Genomic DNA, 16,283 nt, shown 5'->3' on the forward strand with positions numbered 1-16,283 from the left:
GAAACATCTTAGAAAATATTTTGTCATTCATTGATTGATTTAAATAGACCACACACTGAAGCTGTAATAAAAGAAAATATCTACAAATTACTGATGTTTTGAAGCTCCTTTCATGAAGTATACATTGTACAGATACTGGAAGGCTGATTGGACTGAGGGCAACTTTCTTAATTGGTGGCCTTGTCCAAAGATACAAGAACCAGATTTAAGGTGGTTTTCACACCGGGACAGGCTTGTGATACAGTGCCGTGGCAATGGGGTTTCCACATGGCAGAAAGACACAGAGGACTCTTCTGAGGTAGAGGCAGCTGGCGAACCTGACCCAGATCCACAGCCAGTGGCAGAGGCTCAAACAAAGATCCACAGCCAGGACCCAGCACATCGGCCCCTCAACTTCCCAGCCCTTGGCCAGCAACAGAGAGCAAGGCACGGCCCAGCTCTCCCCCCTCATCACCAGAGCCTTGGGGGTACCATCCAGAGCCCTCCAAGTCAGAAGGTGCAGTGCCAGGCTAGCAGCACAGCACAGGCCCAACATCAATAGTGATGAGGAATGCTTGCAGGAGCTGGACTGAGAGAGCTGGCAGGTGCAGGATGCAGCACAGGTGGCTGAGCAGCGTGAAGCTTAAAAGCAGCAGAGAATGGAGTGGCCGTGTGGAAGCAACATGACTGCTTACTACTGACCTTGCTGCTGTGTTTCGAACGGATTTCCTCGTCTCTGACCTGTTATTGTGGACTTGATTCTGGAATATCTCCTTTGGACTCAAAGCTATGAGTGAGGTCTAACCTGTGCTTGAACCTTGGAACCATGATTTGTCCTGCTCTGACAACTTGAGAACTGTCCCCTGCCTGTGTAAGTCTGTAACCAGGACAATAGTTTTCAGGGTTTTGGAAAAAAAGGAATCAGCAACTGAGTATCATTATATTGATATAACGTTACAACCATCTGTGTAACAGGTTCTCTGAATTCCCAGGTTTCATTTTTTAAAAGTTAGTCTCCAGTCCTTTGTGTTGCCTTTCCCCTTATATCTCTGAAAGGAAATGGGCTAGAGGCTTCCTTTTTAAAAAATGAAAGTTGGGAATTCAGGGAACCTGTTACACAGATTATTATAATGTTATATCTATATAACAATATTAAATTGCAACTTAAATAAAACAAACGAAGCTTACTGGTGGCAGGGGAATGACATGGCCACTGTAGAGACAGGGTCAGGGAAAATAGCTGCCATGAAGGCAGGAAAATTGATGCTTTCTCACCTGCATGGCAGCCATTTAGACTTCACAGCACAGCAAGTTTGAGAAAGATCTGAGAAAGGCCAGGAGGAACACAGTACCACAATGCTGTGGGGAATCAAGAAACAAATCTTCCCAATAGCATCAAACCTGGGGCAAAATAACTTGGGTAGAATTATTGAGGGAGTTAATGTGTACACTACACCTTGTGTATGGGGGCGGGCGGGGGCGGGCAGACTGAGCCTTCCAGGGATATCAAAATCTGTTCCCTCAAACTTGGAGATGGCCCTCTGCCGCCTCATGGAAAAAACTGGGTTGGCAGTATTTCACTTTAAGAAGCCTCCACTTCCTTTCACAAGACCTTTGACTTTTGGTTTTGGATGCACTAAAATGTCAGTCGCAGGGAGAGAGGTGAGATAACAAAACAAACAGTTACAGAGCAAGTTTGATATTTCCCTGCCCACACTCACATTTCATGCTCTGCTGGCTTTAGGACTTGACCGCTGTTCCTGTAAGTAGTATTGCATTGTTTTGCTACCAGCAGCTTATTGAAAGAGGAAGGAAGGGTTGCTACCCAGCTAGAATTTAATACTCTTGGATGAGGCCATTCTTGAGTGAGATGAAGCCCTGTTCTGCTGTTCTTGATAGAAATGCTATTGCAAGCTGAAAGTGTGTGTGTTGAGGTGTGCGTGTTTGAGGTGGCCCATTTTCCATGACCATTTGCAGTTGCACCTAAAGTTCTTCCCCCCACCATTTAGATAATCTTGCAAGGGTATTGCTCCAAAAGATGGCTGTGCTCCCCCATCGAGAGAGACGGCAACGTTACTCTGCTCGTGCTGTTTCAGGGAGGAAACTTGGCAGGGTGCAGGTTCTCTTCCTCCTCCTGCACCACAGGGTCTCATCCAGAACTGAGCCTCCATGGCAACAGAATTCACTGTTAAAATGCTGATGCGTCCTTTAGTGAACCCAGTAGGGTTGCCAGATCCTCCTTGGCAATGGGTGGGTGGGGAACAATGGGGGGCAGGAGATGGGAGTTACCTGCTGCTGGGGCATACAGGAAGTTATGTCAGCACATTGGTGGTGACTTCATTATGTCACTGGTGACCACCCCAGTTTGCTGCTCCAGGTTGGTGAACCCCAAAAGAAACCAAAGGCAACCATGATGAAATTGGGCATTCTAGAGGCAAGGTTCGTGGGTGTCTCCTCCTTACATATGTGGAAGAAACTGGCTTCTTGTACATGTAGAGGAAAACCACTTCTAGGCTTATGAACAAAGGTGAAGTGGCCACTCCCATTCCTCTCTCCCTCCCCTCTCTTATCATCTTTTCCCTTCTGCTTTTCTGTTTATGGGCACAAAGATTAAGTCCTTAACTCTTCCAAAGAGGTTAGTTTGACCCTGTAAATCATTGGAAAAAAGTGGTTTACCCATTTAAAATTTTCTACTGACACCCCACTCTTGTTATGCTTTCTCCCCAATGAACTGCAATGCCGTGCAGTCCCTCTCTTCCTTCCCCATTGCCTTTCATTTTTAAGTTTGAGGTTCATCAAAAGTGTGAAAGAAGTCATTCTGGCCCTCAATAGACTTGGCTTGAAGGTGAAAGTACTTTGCATAATTGTATTTGGGGGTTCTAGTGACCCCAAGGAATATTGAAAAATGGTTTTAGCACTGTTTCCATGTATAAATAGATGGACCTATTATCTCCATTTTATAGGAAGGTGAAGCAAACAGTGAAAACTAAAATTTCTCTCCTAAATTTATATCCAAAAAATCACACTTTTGGCTTTGGGGTTTTACACTACTTTTGGAAATGGGAGTTGCAATGACCCCTAAGGAAACCACTGTTTGCAACCTGAATTGTGTATATAGTAGGAGCAGGTAAAATCCCTGTGTTTGTGCTCTCTCAAAGCTTCCCTTATGTCTATAGCGATATGGAAAAGTTCAAATTGAACTATATTGCAATTTTGGGAAATGGGGGGTCATTCTATCCCCCTGAAAGACAAGCCTGGGCATGTTAGTAGGCATCCACTGGACTTCTTCACATTTATCAGACTCGAAGGAGCCATTCAGCCTGGAAATTTAGATGACCCCCTAACCATCTGTCCGCTGAGTGATTGTTTCCCTTTGTTGTGCTCTGTCAAAGCTTCCCTTCTGCCCCATAGCTATATTGAAAAGCTCAAATTGAAATGAATAACTATTTTGGAAAATGGGGTCATTCTAGCCCCCTACAAGACAAGCCTGGGCATGTTTGCAGGCCTTCTCTGATCCTCTTCACAGGAGCCATTCAGCCTGGAACTTTAGATGACACTCTAGATATCTGGCCACTGAGCTGATTGTTTACATTTGTTATTTTAGGAAGAGCTCTTAATTATAAGGTTCCAACTGGTGCAGCCTGAGTGTAGGTTATAAGAAGGCTAGTAGGAAGAATGCAGATATTTTCCCTTCTTTTTGTTAACCCTTTAACTGGCAGGCATGGAATGCCCCTTTCCATTGCAAGGGTCTGTTACATGCCTATTTTTAATTTGTCCTCAAGAATAACTTTCTTCTGCAATGCAGGACCAAGAAGAGTAAAATTTGGAATTGGGGTCAAAAACACCCCTCATTGAAAACATCAATTTTTCACAGAAATGTAATGGGGTAAAATTGACCCCACCACTTTTAAAGCACAAGACACAGTTTATTTTAAAGAAAGCAATCATTTTTAACTTATAATACTGAAACTGCCACCATCTGTGACTTGTCTACAGTTGCCACCATGTGTGACTTGCCCACTGCTGCCACCAGGTGTAAGTCGGCCACATGGTGGCAACAGTGAGCAAGTCACACAGGGTGGCAACTGCGAGCAGGTCGCACATGGTGGCAGTGGTGGGAAACTCACACATGGTGGCAATGGTGGGAAAGTCACACACGGTGGCAAAAGTGGGAAATTCATGGTGGCAAATGCAGGCAAGTCACACATAGTGGTTGCAGCGGGCAAGTCACACATAGTGGCAGTTTCAGTGTTATAACAGTTAAATGATTGCTTTCTTTAAAATAAACTGTGTCTTGTGCTTTTTGCTACAGGGTTGGCAGTGCTAGACCTGGAAAGAAACCCTGAATTCTTGTGGCAGCTGTTCTTCAACCACAGTTCCACCACTTGAGTGAAACAGGACTGCGTGTGATGGCCCCTTCCTCAAGCACTGTGCTCTTCATAATCTTGTTCTGCTGCTTCAGGGATACAGCAGGCCAGTGCGCTCCTAATTCTCCTGTTCCCGCTATGATACATGTGTCAAATGGTGGACCATGGGGCTCCTGGGGAAATGTAGAACATTGTCCAACTGGTTATCATGCTGTCGGTTTCTCACTGAAGGTATAACTGGCCTTTTCAGAACCTCTCTTGCTGACTAGCTGTCACAATTAGAGATGGGCACGAACAGAAAAAAAACAAACATGATGTTTGTTGTTTGTTGCCATCCACAAACAGGGACTCATGAACAACCATGAACATGGCCCTGTTCACGAAAATGTTCATGGTTGGCTCTTCGTGGGGGCCAGCAGGTTCTCCTCCAGCCATCATCCAAGTCAAGATCCCTACTGCATCACTCCCAGAAACCTGACCTGAGCGGGCACCAGGAAAGGTACCAATAATAAATAATAGCTTGGCCCCAGAGCCTGGCAGCAGCCCTGGAACTTGAAGGAGTAGATCCCTATCCCACTATACACAAAGAAAATTCAAGCTCCAATGCACTTTCTATCAAAATGACAACAGCAACTCTCTCTCCACTGTCTGCAAAGTCAGAGCTGGGAGCCCCCCTCTCCCCTGGTCTTTGCTCCCTTGTTGTAACAAATTTGGAGCTCCACACTTGAAAGGAAGACCTGCCTAACAAGCTAAATTGGGTTTAGATTGGGGTTTCCAGGGCAACAGCAGGAGTTCAGACAGAGTTCAGACAATCCCTGCCTAAGTTGCCAAGGGAATTGATTGCAGGTGCCAGACTATCTGGCTTGACAAACAGCAACGAATAGCAACAAACAAGGCTTGCAACGACCACCTGTTTGTTTAGAATGGGGCCTCATGAACAGCTTGTTCGCGAACAGCAGATTGGGCTGTTTGTGGCTTTTTTTTTGTTCGTATTGCTGTTTGTGCCCATCTCTAGTCACAATCCCTGAAGTTTCTGCCCTTTTTCCTAAACCATTAACAAAAAAGCTTGCTGATTATTTTTATTTATTTATTTATGTCATTTATAGTCTCCCTTTCTCACTGAGACTGAAGGTGGAATTTATAGTGTGAGATTAGTACAATCAGTATCAAATACATTTCCATACAGTGTCCAGGACATTTCCATAGACAATGCCATAGGATAAATAAATCAGTGTACAAAGACATAGCTGAATGTCAATAAAAGGTATGGACTGACAAAGACATAGCATTCGTAAGGATCCAATACAGAGTTGAAGAATTACTGAAACAGAACATAATCAATTCTAGGACTGATATTAGACAACATGAAGCACAGGTAGTATATAGGAGTACGTATTTAAAGCAACAAATAATATGTAAGGCAACACAGTGGTGAAGTCTATGGTCCCTAACTCATTAGTGAAGCATCTGAGACTTCCTCCCTACAATACTGCCTTCCTATCTGAGCCTATGAACCAGGCCTGTAACCACAGGGGGGGCATATGATGGACTTGTCTCAACTAATGTCATTCAAAGCCTCCTTGATAGGTTTCCAGCTTTCACCAGAAACAAGTGTCTAGTTCAGGGCTCCTCATGACACTCTAGGAGTCTCCCACAACTCTATGGTAGACTATCACTCCCCTGTTATGATGTCACTTCTGGGTTTGTGCTGGATGTGATGTCACGCATTCATGCAATGATGAATTTCTTGTCCCCCTCCCACCCCAAATTCTCCTGCTGGGATGCCAGATAGGCCCTAACTGCTTTACAATGGTCTACTCTACATTAGACTCCTTTGTTAAAAATTAGTGGCTATAGGCCAGACAGCCAGTGGCTAGAGTATCAGCCAATGACCGATAAGGTCTGGCTTTGAATCCCCACAGAATGCTGAAGCTGACTGGGTGACCTTGAGCTAAGTGTCTCATCCTAAACTGAGAGGGCACGATGGCCCACAATGCCTTGGCAAAGGCAGGGAGATTTTGAGGACAGTGCATAGGGAGAGTGAAGTTTGGGGAGGTGGTGATACCACTGCCAAATGATGCTGTGAATTTTTTCCTTAATATCTATGGCAAGGCCATAGAAACATGGGGAAATTCCTAGAGCATCACTATAGAGACCATTTTCCAAACGTTTTTCCTTCCACTCAAGGGCAGGGGACTGGAGCTGAGGGCTAGAGCCCACTTGCCACAGGGTGGAAAATGGCAAACCTACTCAGAGGGTTGAGGTAAGGACAAAACAGGGTGGAGACCTTTGTTTGCCACCCTGTGCTCCTTGAAGAAAAGGGAGGGGTAAAAACATATATTTACACTTCGGTTTGTTTCATACAACTTGAACTATCATGGCTTCCAAGAAGGCATTGTGGGAATTGTAGCTTTTGAAGTCCTGTGAAATCTTTTGTGTGTCTATAGAACCTGAATTCTCCAAACTTGAATTTACATGGTTGTTTGGAAGACAGTGTGTGTATTTTTTTTTATTTTTAAAAAACATTTCTATGCTGCCTTTCTACCTGAATAGGGTAGATAGTGGTAGCATCCAAAGCAAGGCCTTGGAAGAGGACCAGAATATACAGGCAGGTTCATACGGGAGAAGGTGATCCTTCAGGTATTAAACCTATTTCAGTTAGTGGTGGTGGTGGACAGTGATGTCAAGTCACAGCTGACCTATGGAGACCCTTGCTGGGTTTTTCTTGGCAAGAGACTAACAGAGGTAGTTTGCCATTGCCTGCCTCTGTAACGCTGGTCTTCCTTGGAGCTCTCCTATCCAAGTACTAACCAAGGCTGACCCTGCTTAGCTTCTGAGCTCTGATGAGATTGGGCTTGCCTGGGCTATCCAGGTCAGCGTGTTTCAGTCAATACAGGTAATAAAAGGTTGGATACTGTAGATCTGTTTTGTTAGGAGAGGGGCCTTCCTCCAGTGATAAAAGCCTTGCCTTGATCCAAGATGCTATTCTGAACATCTTGGGTCTGGGGAAAGCCGTTTTTACTGGAGAAAAGCACCTCAGAAATTAGAAAAGAGTCCAGTAGCATCTTTAAGATTAACCAACTTTACTGTAGCATAAGCTTTTGAGAACTACAGCTCTCTTCATCAGATGCATCTGATGAAGAGAACTGTGGTTCTCGAAAGCTTATGCTACAGTAAAGTTGGTTAGTCTTAAAGGTGCTACTGGACTCTTTTCTATTTTGCTACTACAGACTAACAAGGCTAACTCCTCTGGATCAGGAATTAGAACAGATCAGTGCATAGTCAAAGATTACTCAAACAATTTCTGACTATGCTGGACTCCTGTGCCACACCTGCAGCATTTAAAACAACTTGCTCAAGAACAAAACCATAAAGACTGTTTGCAAAAAGAGGCTATTTTGGGCACTGGAATCAACACTCTTCTGCAACACGTTGAAACGGAATTCTTTCCAAACCCTTTCCCCAATTTGCTTTCTCTCTAGTTGTTTGCCTTTTTACTATATGCTTACACTATGAACTTTACATAACTCTTTATAGGATCTTGAAAAATCCAGAGAAGATAAGGATCTTGCTACACTGTTCATGTTCAGTCTAAGCTGTTATTACAATACTGTCCAGCCTGGGTAACAATACTGTGTTCATGGAAGTCCCCAGTAGAAAGCAATATGCCTTGCTTTGGTGCAGTTGTAGTCTTTGAACTTCCTCCAGCACACTGCTGATCCACAGCTTTATCACTGTCTCTTTATCTCATACCTCAGATAGAGCCATATCAAGGAAGCGATAAGAAGAACGATGACTCGTCTCTGAACGGCATCCGTCTGGTATGCTCTGATGGTACATTAATTTCATCTACTGTTTCAAAGTGAGTGGCTCTTTGTAAACGAGTGTGTGGATGTTTAGATGCAACAGTTCTTGGTCCCTGCTGTGCCCAAGTGTACCCTGCTGTTCCATGTTATTAGAGATCCAGGAGTGGTTGTAGCAATGGATCAACTGGGGCAGCTGCACTGGACTAAGCAGAGTCCCCAACCTCCACAAGTCCCCCCCCCCACATGGAGTAGGAAAGAACAGGGAAAGGCAAGTAGACTCCCACTGCTGCCCATGCACACCTGTCCCATATAGGGCTTAGGGACATATAGGGCTTAGGCAGCCAGATTATGGGAGGGAGGCAGCAGAATGCCTCCCTGGCTGTCAGCTTGGTGGCAGCGGTGACATGTGCCAGCCCTTGCAGCTGGTTCAGTGGTGCTGCAGTGACAGCATGCATCCACCCACCTGGCAGCTGGCTTGGGGATGGACTCACAAGCCTGCCCATTCAGCAGCCAGTTTGAGGGTACTAGCAGATACCCACCCTTAGCAGCTGGTAAAACCCATCACCCTTGATACTGGCTGAGGGGCAGCATACTACAGGTGTGCCTGCTACCTGGCAGCCTGCTCAGTGACCCTGCCATGCAGCATACACCCACTCATATCTAATGAATATTGAATTTGAAAATTCAATATTCATTAGATTAGGAATTTCAGACTCTGTGGAATTTTGAGAAAGAATTTTGGATTTTTTTCCCTATGCTGGCAGAAGCAATCTGTTAGAATTTAGATTTGTGAGATGAGTTTTGGATTTTTAGAGGACTCCTCCTTCTTGCATATTTTAAAATATGATTCCAAAGAAATGAAATGTTTGAGAAAGGGAATGTAAGATTTCACTTTTTGGAGAGGATACAGAAAGGAAACAAACCCTTTCTCATGATAGTGTAATTTCCCAAGCTTACTAACATTTATCTCGTTGTAATGCATTGTGCTGGGTTCCAGGAGTGATGGCACTTCCGGGACTGACGTCACTTCCGGAAGCGACGTCATCACACATTTTCGGGAGTGTGCGCGTGCTTTGCGTGTGCATATGCAATAATAGAGAGTTCCACCACCTCTTTTCCCAGAAAAAAAAGCCCTGCCTTCAGGTCAAACCATATCGGGGGTTAAATTGAACATTGAATTATGGCCAGTCACAGCTCGGGGAACAGTATGGATGGGCCAAGCATGGAATGATATGGTCCCTCCAATCCATGCCAGTCAACATCCTGGCTACAGCATTCAGCATCAATTGAAGTTTCTGAATACTTTTCAAAGGCAGCCCACGTGGAGTGCAATGCAGTAATCTAATCTAGACGTAACCAGGGCTGGGTCTTTTTTGCCCAGGAAAGGCTGCAGGCGAAGCTGGTAAAAGGCACTCATTGCCACAGCTGCCACTTGCTTCTCTAGCAGTGGGCCTGGGGCCAAGACCACCCCCAGACTAGGGACCTGTTCCTTTGGGGGGCGTGCAACCCCATCTAGAAGGGCTGACTCCTTAAATCCTGGCTCAGACCTTTCACTGACCAATAGCACTTCAGTCTTGTCAGGATTAAGCTTCAGTTTATTAGCCCACATCCACTCCAAAACTACCTTCAATCATCAGTTTAGGGTTTTCACAGCTTCCCTGGGATCAGCTAGAAGGACGACATAGAGCCGAGTGTCATCCACATATTGGCAACAAATCGGCTCAAATCTTCAGCTGACCTCACCCAGCAGTTTCATGTAGATGTTAAAGAGCATAGGGGACAAGATGGAGCATTGCAGGTCCCACAGACCAAAGGCCAAGGGACTGAGCAGCAATTCCCTAGTACCACCTCCTGAAACCTACCCTCCAGGCAGGACCAGAGCCATCAGTTAAGATTATGGAAATTTTATGTATGTAGGATTACAGGTCTTTTGAGACCATCTGAATGTATGGGATTTGGGGCCCTTTTCAAAAAGCTTGCCACAAATGTAGGGCTGCCAGGTCCCCGTATCCTCCTGGTGGGAGGGGGGGGGAACCTGGCATCCATCTTTCCCTCGTTCCTTGTGCATGCTTTGCAATTGGCTGATTTCAGCCCCAAATTGGCCCACTGTGAAGTACGGGAGTGCTCTTGGGGTGCTGCAATGTCATCACTCCCAGTAGTGATGTCGCTGTGCTGCTCCCCGGAGAGCACCCAGAAGGCCCGTTCTCCACCTCCCCCCCACCAGCCAGGTGAGTGGTGGTGGTGGTGGGGGGGCAGAGTGAGAACAGAGGATCCCCTAGCCCTACTGGGGGACCTAGGATCCTTACCCAGATGAGAATTTTGTCTTTTACCTGATCACCATTGACCTGGTCTGGGCAAAGACCCCAGAATGAGTGATATTTCTCTAGAGGCTTGGGCAAAACCCCCAGAGGGCGTGACATGGTCAAAAGTCAGCAAACAGCAAGCAGCTTAGGCAAAAAGCCAAAACATGCAAACTTGGCTGGGACGGGGAATGTTTTGTAACATTTTACATTGTAAAGTATGGACATTTTAAAAGAAATATAATTTGAAGCAATATAACTATACAAGTTTAGCAGGAATTAAGCATTCTGATTGCCGAAAGAAAATCAGCTGAGGATATGAGGAGATAGCTCTTGCTAGAAACTGTTTCATTCGTGGCACAGTCTGTTTGAACAGAAGTTAATGATTTGAAAGTCTCAGTAAAACTGACCCAGGATTCACGGTTGAAGTCCTAGCATTTTTTAATAATAGAGAAAGCCAAATAAGGTAACATAAACCAGCAATTTGACCTGATATTCAAAATAGGACACAGGTAGAATCTGCGTGTTCCCCTGTAACTGTGGCCCTTTTCACACTACATATCTGCTTCTGGAACATCGTGAAATGCAGCGTAAAAAACACGGAAGATAGTGTCTTCTTGCGAGAGTTTTGTGCGATGTTGCGCAAAACTCTTGCAACATGACACTATCTTCCGTGTTTTTTGCGTTGAGTTTCACGATGTTCCAGAAGCAGGTATGTAGTGTGAAAAGGGCCTGTGAATAGGTATGCACAGAATTTTTGCCAGGTTCCACATGTAATATTGAATATCGACGCAAAGAGTCCTTGCCAAGGTCTATGAGTCTTTACTGGGAGACCCTCAACAAGTTTGTGCCAATTGAAAAGGAAGATATAGGGGAGAAGGTCTTGAAAAGGGTATAAAAATAGGACCAGGGCTCCAGAGTGACAGAAGAGAAGGCCTATGGCCTCTCCCTTGCTCGCTGTCTTTGCTCTTTTACAGGTTCTCCTCTACATCCTTTTCTAAATGAGTTTAAGTAGTGCTGGTGTAATATCTCTCAAGGGAAAGCTCCAATTAAATGAGAAGTGGCCAACTCATTCCATTGTTATATTGCTCTTGGGAACTAGTGAGATTGTTGTAATCTGGTATTGTAAAGAGTAAGCAATGAGGTAAAGTATTGAGGTAAGATGTGTTAGAATTTTTTGGAGTTTCTGGAGCATTTATCCTCGGGTTGAGGAATCTGTAATAAGAAGCTGAACTGAAGGAATGAACCATGTTGCCTTAAAATCTTTATTTTTAAAAAAATAATTTTAAATTTTATTTAACACAGAAAATAGCATTTGACAGTGAATGGAGTATCAGAAACCGAATATGTAACGGTATTAAAGCTACAAAATATTTCTCCTATTCAGCCCCCATACTTATTTATATTACAATACACTATACTCGACACCTTAAAATCTTTATTGTGGCATTGCTGAAATAAAATTGTTTAATATTTGGATTGTGTCTGGTTCCTTTTACATGGAATTTTGCATTTTTTAGGCTAAAGATAAAAGAGCCCTTGTATGCTGCAGCACAGTGATTAAGTGGTTGGGTTGTGAGTCAGCATTCTGCTGATTCGGATCCCACTCCTGCCATGAGCTCAGTAGGTGGCCTTGGGTAAGCCACTCCTCTCAGCCCCAGCTCCCCAGCTATATTGTGGGGATAATAACACTAACTTGTTCACTGCTCTGAGTGAGGCACTGATCTGTTTAGATGAGAGGAATATAAGCACAGTTGTTGTTAGATATAAATTGACAGACCAGTTAACATACTACAAAACTGCTCATTCCTCTGGTTTGAAGTTTGCTTATTTTTGTCTGTGTGTGCACGCACCGTGGCCATGGCTGGGGATGAGCAAGTCTTAACTACCTATCCATCACACACAGCCTTCCAAGTCTCTTCCAGTCCTTCCAGGCAGCTCTGTAGGGGCCTTTGCTCCATATCGTGCTGCCTGCTGCCTTTCCTAAATCTTACTTGTGTGCCTGGGGTGGCAGGAAAGAGGGTGGAGGCTGGCTGCTGGGCCTCATTCCAAACTTCACAGATTTGCAAAACAATACAAGCTTCCTTCTGAGTCCTTCCCCTTCCCTTGCCTTCAGTCTTTTGTCCCAGGAAAGCCATGTGAGTGCATTTGAGCTCTGTTGCTGCTGTTGCCACTTGCCTCCCTTTGCAATTCTTGCAGTTTGCCTACTAGGGTTGCCAGTCCCCCCCTGGGGGTGGGGGATCCCCTGCTCCCACCCTCCATCCCCCACCCCTGCTTTCCTGGCTGGTGGGAGAACAGGCAGGGGAACATACTCCCGAGGCATGCTCTTGGGCAGCATGGCACACTCCTGTGCACCACAATGGGTCAATCTGGGCTCCAAACAGGCTGAATTGATCCTGTTTGGGGACTAAATCAGCCCGCTGCAAAGCACAGGAGCAATCCAAGGCCCATCATGCCACCCTGGCAGTGCTCCTGTCCTCTGCAGTGGGCTGATTTTAGCCCAAAAATGGGCCCAATTTGTCCCGAAATTAGCCTAAATCGACCCGCTGCAGACCACAAAAGACCCTAGAACCTGTTGTGTTGCCGCAGCAGTTTCCATGCTCTGCAGCAGACCTATTTCGGCTGAAACTGGCCCAATTTGTCCTGAAACAGGCCAAAATCAGCCTACTGCAGAGTGCAGGAACACTCCAGAGCCCCACACCACCCCAGCAGCACTCCCATGCTCCATAGCGGGTTGATTTCAGCCCGAAGCAGGTCCGATCTAGCCACAAATGGGCCTGATTCAGTCCCAAACAGACTGAAATTGTCCTGCTGCAGAGCATGTGAGTGCTCCCAGGGGCAGCATGTGGCTTGTGTGATGATATCACTTCCCAGAAGTGATGTCATTGATGAGAGCCAGTTCTCCTACCTCCTGCCTGAAGGGTAAGGGGATCTGGCAACCTTATTGCCTACAGAATGTTTTGTCTGCAGAAGGCTGAGAAGAAGCCTGATAGAGCTCCATGCAGCACAAAATGGGGCAGGATTGGAGGGAGGGAATGCAGAACCTCTTCAAGCAGCCTGAGCTTTGGTGCTTGCTTGCATTTACTGTTTTCTCTGCCTTTCTGCCTGGAGGGGAGGGCAAAGGACCTTTCCTCCTGGCAGCAAAACCAGAGGGATGAGCATGATATTGGCCCAGTGGCACGTAAGAAATCAACAAGTTTTCCAAAGTGTAAGCTTTCAAGAGTCAGAGCTCCCTTCTTCAGACACAGGCAACTGAGACATGAATAACTGAGTCTTTAACTGCCTGACTCCTGCCTCTGCAGGCAGCCTGAAGCAGCCTGGGCTTTGATGTCTCCTTTCCATCAGCTCCCCAGTCCAGTCCTCAGTTCTCTGCCAGTATGCTGAATGTGTGCATGCAGCTACTGCATGCAGCCACTGCTTTTTAGTTCCTCCTGGCAGGCTAAGAGAATTTAAGAGCCCCCCTAAGCCACTGGACAGGACTCTGGAGGAGAAGGGAACTGTTGTTGCCCAAACTAGCAGGTACCGCTGCCTTCCCTCTGCCTGTCACCCAAATACATCCTTCCCAAGGAATAGGATTAGAAAGGCTTGGCACATCTTGGGGCAACCCGAAGTTGGTGTTGCATGCAGCTGTTCCCTTTTTGCTGCTTGGATGGAGACAGTTCAGGAGGGGTCCCTGTGACTGAGACAGAGGGAAGGGTGTTTGTGTGTGTTAAAGAAAATGTTTGACTATGAAGATGCAGAAAGGAGGGAAGATGTATGTGACTGGAGGTGGAGGCAGGGCGAGACAGACTATGCTCGAAACAGGTCTACTCAGAAGTAGAGATGGGCATGAACAGAAAAAAAACCTGAACATGATGTTTGTTGTTCATTGCCATCCACGAACAGGGACTCACAAACAACCACGAACATGGCCCTGTTCATGAACATTTTCATGGTTGGATGTTCGTGGGGGCCAGCAGGCTCTCCTCCAGCCATCATCCAAGTTCGGTCAAGATCCCTACTGCACCACTCCCAGATACCTTACCTGAGCAGGCACCAGGAAAGGTACCAGTAATAAATAATAGCTTGGCCCAGAGCCTGGCAGCAGCCCTGGAACTTCAAGGAGTAGATCCCTATCCCACCACGCACAAAGAAAATTCAAGCTCCAATGCACTCTCTCTATCAAAATGCCAACAGCAACTGTCTCTCCCTCTCCAATGTCTGCAAACTAAGCCAGAGCTGGGAGCCCCACTCCCCCCTGGTCTTTGCTTCCTTGTAACAAATTTGGAGCTCCACACTTGAAAGGAAGACCTGCCTATTAAGCTAAATTGGGCTTAGAATGGAGTTTCCAGGGCAACAGCAGGAGTTCAGACAGAGTTCAGAAATCCCTGCCTAAGTTGCCAAGGGAATTGATTGCAGGTGCCAGACTGTCTGGCTTGATGAACAGCAACAAATGAGGCTTGCATCAACCACCTGTTCATTTAGAATGGGGCCTCAGGAACAGCTTGTTCGCAAACAGCAGATTGGGCTGTTCGTGGCTTTTTTTGTTCGTATTGCTGTTCGTGCCCATCTCTACTCAGAAGGCATTTGACATGGTATAAATCTACTTTTTCCCATGCCCATCCATTTGTACTTTCCCTTGGAATGAAGTTCAGAATCTCTTAGGAGCATCTCAAACTAGACTAGAGATACTGCCCCCCCCCACACACACTTTGAAGAACTTCAGAGCTTAATGTGCCAAAACACTAAACCTCAGGATGCTGGCAGGGAAATAGAAATTTCAAAAGCATATACTGCAGAACATAGTAAGCAAGAGCTTTAATACAGTGCACTTGTTATATTACAAAATGGATTTGAAAATAACTGACCATCATAAAGGCTACTGAGTGTTCTCTGAAGCTTGATTTCCTTCCCATTCCCCCAAAGTAAAATTGAGGCAATCACTTCGCTCACACGACTATTCAAAGAAGCTCTTTTTCTATAGCTAATTTTGAGGCATGTTATTTATGAACTTCCTTTGTTTTACAGCATAGGTTTTCAGGGTTGCACTTTACTACTGTGGGATGGAGATGGCAGGGAAAAGATCACCTCTAGAATTGGAAATCTAGGCAGATCCATCTCATTGCTGATCCATCCTGAGGCTTTGAAGTTTTTATATACTACTAGTAGAAAAATCTGAATATATTTCTTAGGTTAATTGCTTTGTTTTTCTTTGGCAGGTGGGGTCCTTGGTCTGGGCGCTACATTTGCCCAAGAGCTGGTAAAATGGTGGCCTTCTCTTTGCGAGTGGAATTACCCCAGGATGGTGGTGATGATACTGCAGCCAACAACATCCAATTCCGCTGTGAAGATGGGCAGGTGCTGGTCGGCAAGTCACATGAATGGGGTACCTTTGGCTCCTGGAGCGCAAGATGCAAGAGTGGGATCTGCGGGTTACAGACAAAGGTGGAGCCGGATCAAGGGCACGGTGACGACACGGCACTTAACGATGTGAAGTTCTACTGCTGTTAATGGAAATAGACCACTTCTTCCCTGTTAACAGCACAGCTGCCTGCTAGTGTTGCTGTGGGTTTGCTAAACATGAATGATATCTCCAGTTAAATCTTGCCTTTAAACAGAGAGTTGTGTGTCTCTTTCTAAAATATACATTATTTAAATATGCATTTATAATCTCTGGATGGAAGGAATATGATGGAAAGGTTAGAGTTGATCACTCGTGTTCAGAAGGAGTGGAACTCGGAAGTAGGCCGTGGAACTGTCAACCACCAAGAGAAAAAAATAGAGAGAGTTTTGGAGAAAATAGATTTAGGAGGTTTTCTATACTAGGCAGGGGAGTCCACTAGGAATATTGT

General features: G+C 45.5%; 1 protein-coding gene across 1 annotated transcript; it reads left to right on the forward strand.

The window, feature by feature from the left end:
- The first annotated feature begins 1,633 nt into the window (after positions 1-1,633).
- On the forward strand, positions 1,634-16,050 carry LOC129326020 (vitelline membrane outer layer protein 1-like). The gene is made up of 4 exons (XM_054974093.1): positions 1,634-1,741; positions 4,292-4,577; positions 8,105-8,208; positions 15,651-16,050. The coding sequence occupies exons 2-4, from the start codon at positions 4,389-4,391 to the stop codon at positions 15,940-15,942; spliced, it is 585 nt and encodes a 194-aa protein (XP_054830068.1). The 5' UTR covers positions 1,634-1,741; positions 4,292-4,388; the 3' UTR covers positions 15,943-16,050.
- Positions 16,051-16,283: the final 233 nt, after the last annotated feature.

The sequence above is a fragment of the Eublepharis macularius genome, chromosome 3, assembly GCF_028583425.1.
Source record: "Eublepharis macularius isolate TG4126 chromosome 3, MPM_Emac_v1.0, whole genome shotgun sequence".
Taxonomy (NCBI): Eukaryota; Metazoa; Chordata; class Lepidosauria; order Squamata; family Eublepharidae; genus Eublepharis; species Eublepharis macularius.